The following is a 6,000-nucleotide window of genomic DNA, read 5'->3' as shown; positions in this document are numbered from 1 at the left end:
AATAGTACAGAGGCTGCTGCTATTTTTGCATGTGATAAGATAAATTATAGATTTTATTTTGTATGTTTATTTTAAGGTTGTTTAAAGTTGTCTTTGTTCCACTACAAGAACATTTTATAAAATAGTTGTCTTTCAATTAGGTGGAGCTAGAAACAGTACCCAGGCATTATTAAACTATTAGTTTAAATAGAATATACACCATTGGGCTAAATGTAGTATACACAATCCATACATCCCAACATGACCCATTCCAGGAGGGACAGAATGCTCTCTACCTGGACTTCCTCCTTAAATTATGATTGCAATCACCTGTGTTGAAATACCTTTCTTATCAACTAAATAGTTTAACACAGGTGACTACAATCATATATTAAGAAGGAAGTCCATGTAAAGAGCATGTTGCATACCTCCCAACATGACCCTCTCCAGGAGGGACAGAATGCTCTGCTCCTGGACTTCCCTCTTAATTTATGATTGCCATCACCTGTGCTGAAACACCTTTCTTATCCATTAACCTGTTCAAAACAGGTGCCGGCAATCATACATTAAGAAAAGTCCAGAAGCAGAGCATTGTGTCCCTCCTGGAGAGGGTCATGTTGGGAGGTATTATGTTGTCCTTACTGGAATGGGTCATATTCAGAGGTATGCACAATCTTATACACAGCCCCCCCCCCCCCTTCCTCTTTACACCGAGGCCCCTCTGTCTACAGTGCCCCGGGTACCCTCAAGGCTCAATCCGGCCTGCCCCTATGACTCTACTGTGCATGTGCAGAGCTCCGTGAAAATGGTGTGGCACTGATGGACAGGTATAGTCTATGGGTGCAGGTTGTGTAGTGTGAAAACCCAGTGGGAACCGATATGAAGAAACACCGCTGAGAGGAGCAGGTTACCAAGTTTAAGTACACCAATTTCCTTAATTGCAAGATTATGGTGAATCTTGCAATAAAGGAAACTGGTGTACTAAAACTTGGTCGCTTGCTCCTCAGATAGGGCCCTGGTGTCTTTTCATATGAAAGGAGGTATGAGGTAGCGATGGACGTCGGAAGCCCATCATCAAATGATGGGTGGTCTTCCGGCATTGAATCTTTTGATGCAATGGTAACTGACCATCGCATTGAAAGAATTTAAATAGAAAAAAAATCACATGATTTGCGCATGCGCAATCCTCTGCAGCACGGCTGTGCATGCGTAAAACCTCTACAGCGTGGGCGCCTGGGGATGAGACTGAAGGCGGGACAATTACAACCCCATCAAATGTTTACCATCCGATGGCAGCAAATATCGGAACACTGTCATTGAATAGTAAAACCACAGGCACCGCAACAAAAAATATTGATGGTTGTGAACCATTGTAATGCGATGTTCACAACCATGAGGTACTTAACATTTAGCTAACGCAGGGTTATATTTAAAGGTCACTCTGGGTCTCCAGTAGAACAAACTTCTATATTCCACTTCCAGCTAATGACTGTGTGCATAGTTATGTGTGAAATAACATCTATTTAGTTTAGTTTCCTGTTCTAGTTTCATTTAAAAAAGTAACAGTAGTGAATATACAGCACCCTCCTGTCCTCATCCTCACACACACTGTCACATGATGCACAGACAGACAGCAGCCGTACTGTATGTCACATGCAGATATTTGTCTCCACTCATGGTAATTGCAGAGATGACGGCCACACTGAATCCAGAACGCACTGTAGCTATGTGCAGGGATTGCTGTGTGTGATGATGAGACTTCCTGGTGTGTGTGCAGGGTTGGTTCTATATCGGAGGGGCTGAAGGGACCTTGTGACGTATTGAGGGGAGGAGCTACGTCACCAGGGGGAGGAGCTACGGGCGAACAGGGTACCCGAAAAGTACCCTCGCGGGCTCGCTTCGCTCGCCACGCTTCGGGCACGTTGGCTCGCTTCGCTCACCACCTAATTACTAAAGGTAATAGTTGGTGGCGTGGATAGTAGAGGAACTATCCCGCTGGCCTAGCTCCTCCCCCTTGCGTCGTAACTCCTCCCCCTTACGGAAAAGGTCCCTTAGCCCACTTGATTCTAGCATCTACCCTAGTTTTTTTAGCAGGCCAGAGCTCGTCCCCGGGGCGTCGCTACAGTTTGCCCCGCCCATCACTCTCTCCTGCCCGGCAAGAGGATAGGAAGGAGGAGGCTGCTCCAGGCCGGCACGGCAGCACTAACAATAACCCAGCCACACTACTTCGGATGTAGCTGCCGTGATAAACAGTAAGTGGCAGCGACTTGCGCCGGGTCTGTCGCTTTACCTGTCAGCGCCTGTTCCCAAATGGGTGGCAAGGTGCCCATGGCAACTGCTCTGAGTGCCCAAATGTGTGATGCTGACTCGCTGAGTGCTTCCTTACTGCAGGCAGGTCTAGTGAGTATGAGTGAGCGCTCAGGGCAGATACATTGTAGTCATTTATTAGACTTGTTTCCTGTAGCTGTGGTGCCCTCACTGCCGCACACCGTGCCACAGACCAGCCTGGGCATCGGCCATACACCTGCCAGGCCAGCCTCTGCCCCTCGCTGCCACACACACAGCCCAGCCTCGGCATCTGTCTGCTATTGAGCTGTCATTGTTCGGGCTACTGAGCTGGTCGCTGTCACCCTGCTTCTTACCAGTGACAGTGATAGTTTTCTCAAAATAAATATTTTCCATTCTGTTACTGGCCATGTTGGCTAAAGGTGATAAAGGTATTGCATAAAGGTAATTGCACGTCATTAGGACACAGAATGATTTGGTGTGATCCAGTGTCCTGCATCCCCCGTGCCTGTGCTGGGTACCAGGACTCCTACCAGTTTTCTTTGGTTCCTGGATAAGTTTAATGTAGCCCATACACTTGTGCGATATAGCATACAATCCTTCGATTTCGACCGCATCTGTGAGATAAATTGAAGGATTGTATGCACATATTGTGCACCTTGTGAAGCAATGCGCGTGCACGCCGGTCGAATGTCACGTCGCAAGATATGAAGTGCTGCACTTAATATTTATCACATCACATCGCAGTGCGATTGCATGGCTCCCACTCAGTGGTGACGTGCCCATCACGTGGTTACCATGCGATCTATGGTATGATCGCATGGTAATCTCTTTGGCAGATCAGGTGCAATTTCATCGCATCTGAGCTGCCGGTGCGATGATCGCACAAGTGTATGGGCATCATTATAAAAAAAAAATCTGGATAAGTGATGTAAAAGTCTCAGAGGTCAAACTAATAGGGCTGACATATGTTCCATGTACCTATATTTACCCACAGTATCTAAAACAGGTATCTGAAGACATCAGGAAAGTTTCTGTGTTGTTACTGCAGTATGGTTCAGTCTATATCCACATTTTGTGACTATTATAACAATCATCTGACTGATCCTGTTGCTGCCTGCTCTGTGAAACGGCGCTCCTGCTAGGTGACTTACCAAGCTAGGTGCTTTGATAACTAGGCACCTCTTTAATGACTGGACATTGAATAAGCTTGTTTTCTGCTGATCTATTCATGTTAGTTTAAAAAAACAAATTACATTGAAAACCGATAGAGATGTGTATAGGATATATTAATTGTTTTGACTGGTTTGAGTACCCAAAAAGAAAAAAATGAAACAAAAAATAAAATATTGTGTAGCTGTTATGGTGTACAGAAGCTTCTTGTTAAAACCAAACAAACAAAAAAAAGACACTTTACCTGAAAATAGAATAGCTAGAGGTCTAAAGCTGGGTTCACATTTGGACAAACCGCAAACGATGCAGTTTCCCTTGAACTCGTGGACACACAATATACAGCCGCACTGCGCTTGCGCACACAGAGAGATGTGACAGCATCTCACTTGTGCAAATGCCTCTGCCTGATTGACAGGCTTAGGCATTCGTGGGGCAGGAGGGGACATCACGGCGGTGTTAAAAGGGAGGTGGCTTGGCGTTGGGGGAGCATGGTCCGGACAATGCAGGTGTATCTGGACCGCTTGCAGGACGTCACACGCAGCCACTGCGACCCAAAACATGGCGGGTAGCCGTCTGCCTTCGCATCTAGGCTGCGCAAGCAGAGGGCTACTCGAAACATGTGAAAGTATCGCCACCATGCGATGCTCTTGCATGTCTGCGGGGAGGGGGTGAGGGGGATCCGGCATACGGGCGGGCTTGCCCTGTGCTGAGCTCCCCCCGCATGTCTAAGAATTTGACACTAGTGGTTCCCAAACTTTTTTGAATCACTGCTCCCAAGAGTATCAACATTTTTTTTTACGGCAGCCCTAGGCCAAAAGTTTATTATTAAGAAATTTAGAAAAAAATATTAAATAAGTAAATTATGTTTATATGTTATCCCTAGGTTCAATTATGTGGTGAGGGACAAGATTTGCTTCTGTTTGTCCACATATTTTATGATTGGCAGCCACCAGCACTGGTTTTGCCTATTATATTGAAATGGTCCAGGACCACCAACCTGCGGCACCCTAGGGTGTCACGGCACACAGTTTGAGAACCACTGGTGTACGCACTGTGCAGTCTTCCAAAAGGAGTATGCTGTCGTTGATGATATGCTCAGATTTTGCTGCATGTAGGTCCGTCTAGAAGACATCCCTGATGACTGCGGGGGCGCACAAATTGTGCGTAGGCGCTGCATGATTTGAATGATTTGTCGTTTGTGTGTACAGTATCTGTGTATTTGTTTGCCAAAATGGAACCAAACACAAAATCTGCAGCACTTATTTTTACAAGCGACTTGCTTTTATAGTTGTACAGTCAATGTTTTATGTTGGAAATTAGTTTTAATTTATTATTATCATGTGGTTGTATGCTGCAATTTATGTATTATCATTGTTTATGCAGTGCCAATCACATAACACAATGCTGGAGGAAACCCATGAAAACATGGGGAGAACATACAAACACCATACATATATGTAGTTATTCTCAGAGCAACAAATACACATTGCGGTCAATTCAATTCTGCAACAGTTGAATAGTGCCGGGAATTAGCTCCTGACGCTATTCAAGTCAGCTAAAGTTAAGTCGGCGAATGCCCGTTCTCGCGGACTTAGGCTGTTTTGTCGGGAGAACGGGCATTCTCCGACTTTACCTGCGGCGATGCTGATTCCCGACAGAATCAGCCTCGCACCGGCCGCAAGGCAGCCCTTTTGTCGGTTCTCTTCTCTCACCCCCCGGGGGTGAGAGAAGAATTCCCGACAATTGAGGGTAACTATTCGCTGTATTGAATAGCGTCGGGAGCTAATTCCCGACGCTATTCAACTGTTGCTGAATTGAATCGACCCCATTATTAGCTCGGTAAGAGGCTTTGGATGGACCCTAACTATAGTACACATAGGGCCTGATTCGAGTCGCATATTGGATTCAGTTGAGTGTTTTTATTTGTGTACTGTGCATGCGTCCAGAGTCCCCGCGCACAGAGATGTAGTTGATTGAGACACATAGGGGGTATTCAGTTGTTTGAAAGGTCAGTTGGGAGTCTGTTTTTCCTATCTAATAGACAAGAAATAACAGACACCCAACCGACTTTTCAAATATTTGATTTCTCCCCCATAGTCTCATAAATGTCTTGAGAATGTATTGGGTGTTCCTGGGTAGTGACTGACAGGGAGAGGGCTTAGTGGACGCACAGACATGATGCCTGTCGTGGGAGTGTCGCCGGTGTGTCGCTGAAGTTGCTGTGAACTCAGATTCATAATTGTTCACATTGGATGCCTTACTCTAATGTGCCCTACACATCTCGCGATGTGCCGCCGACGTGCCCGACGGCCGACCCGGCGGCGGGGGGGCCGTGACGGGGGGAGTGAAGTTTCTTCACTCCCCCCGTCACTCGGCTCCATAGACGTGCAGGCAAATATGGACGTTCTCGTCCATATTGGCCTGCATGCACAGCCGACATGTCACCAGCGATGAACGAGCGCTGGGCCGCGCATCGTTCATCGCTGGTGACTCCACACTGCACGATATGAACATTATCTTTTTCATTAATGAACATTATCTTGTTCATTAATGAACGAGATC

General features: G+C 46.3%; 1 protein-coding gene across 3 annotated transcripts in view; it reads left to right on the top strand.

Moving 5' to 3' along the window:
- The first annotated feature begins 570 nt into the window (after positions 1–570).
- Positions 571–6,000, top strand: part of SLC29A3 (solute carrier family 29 member 3) — a 194,603-nt gene continuing 189,173 nt past the window's right edge. Inside the window, exon 1 of one of the 3 annotated variants that reach the window (XM_063958786.1) lies at positions 571–642. In XM_063958786.1, coding sequence (XP_063814856.1) covers positions 594–642 — 49 coding nt within the window. In that variant the 5' untranslated portion in view covers positions 571–593. Of the gene's footprint in view, positions 643–1,981; positions 2,232–2,295; positions 2,380–6,000 lie in introns of those variants that run through there. The other 2 variants (XM_063958787.1, XM_063958788.1) reach the window with 2 other exon arrangements.

The sequence above is a fragment of the Pseudophryne corroboree genome, chromosome 3 (genome assembly GCF_028390025.1).
Source record: "Pseudophryne corroboree isolate aPseCor3 chromosome 3, aPseCor3.hap2, whole genome shotgun sequence".
Lineage (NCBI taxonomy): Eukaryota > Metazoa > Chordata > Amphibia > Anura > Myobatrachidae > Pseudophryne > Pseudophryne corroboree.
This window is presented reverse-complemented; position numbering and strand designations above follow the sequence as displayed.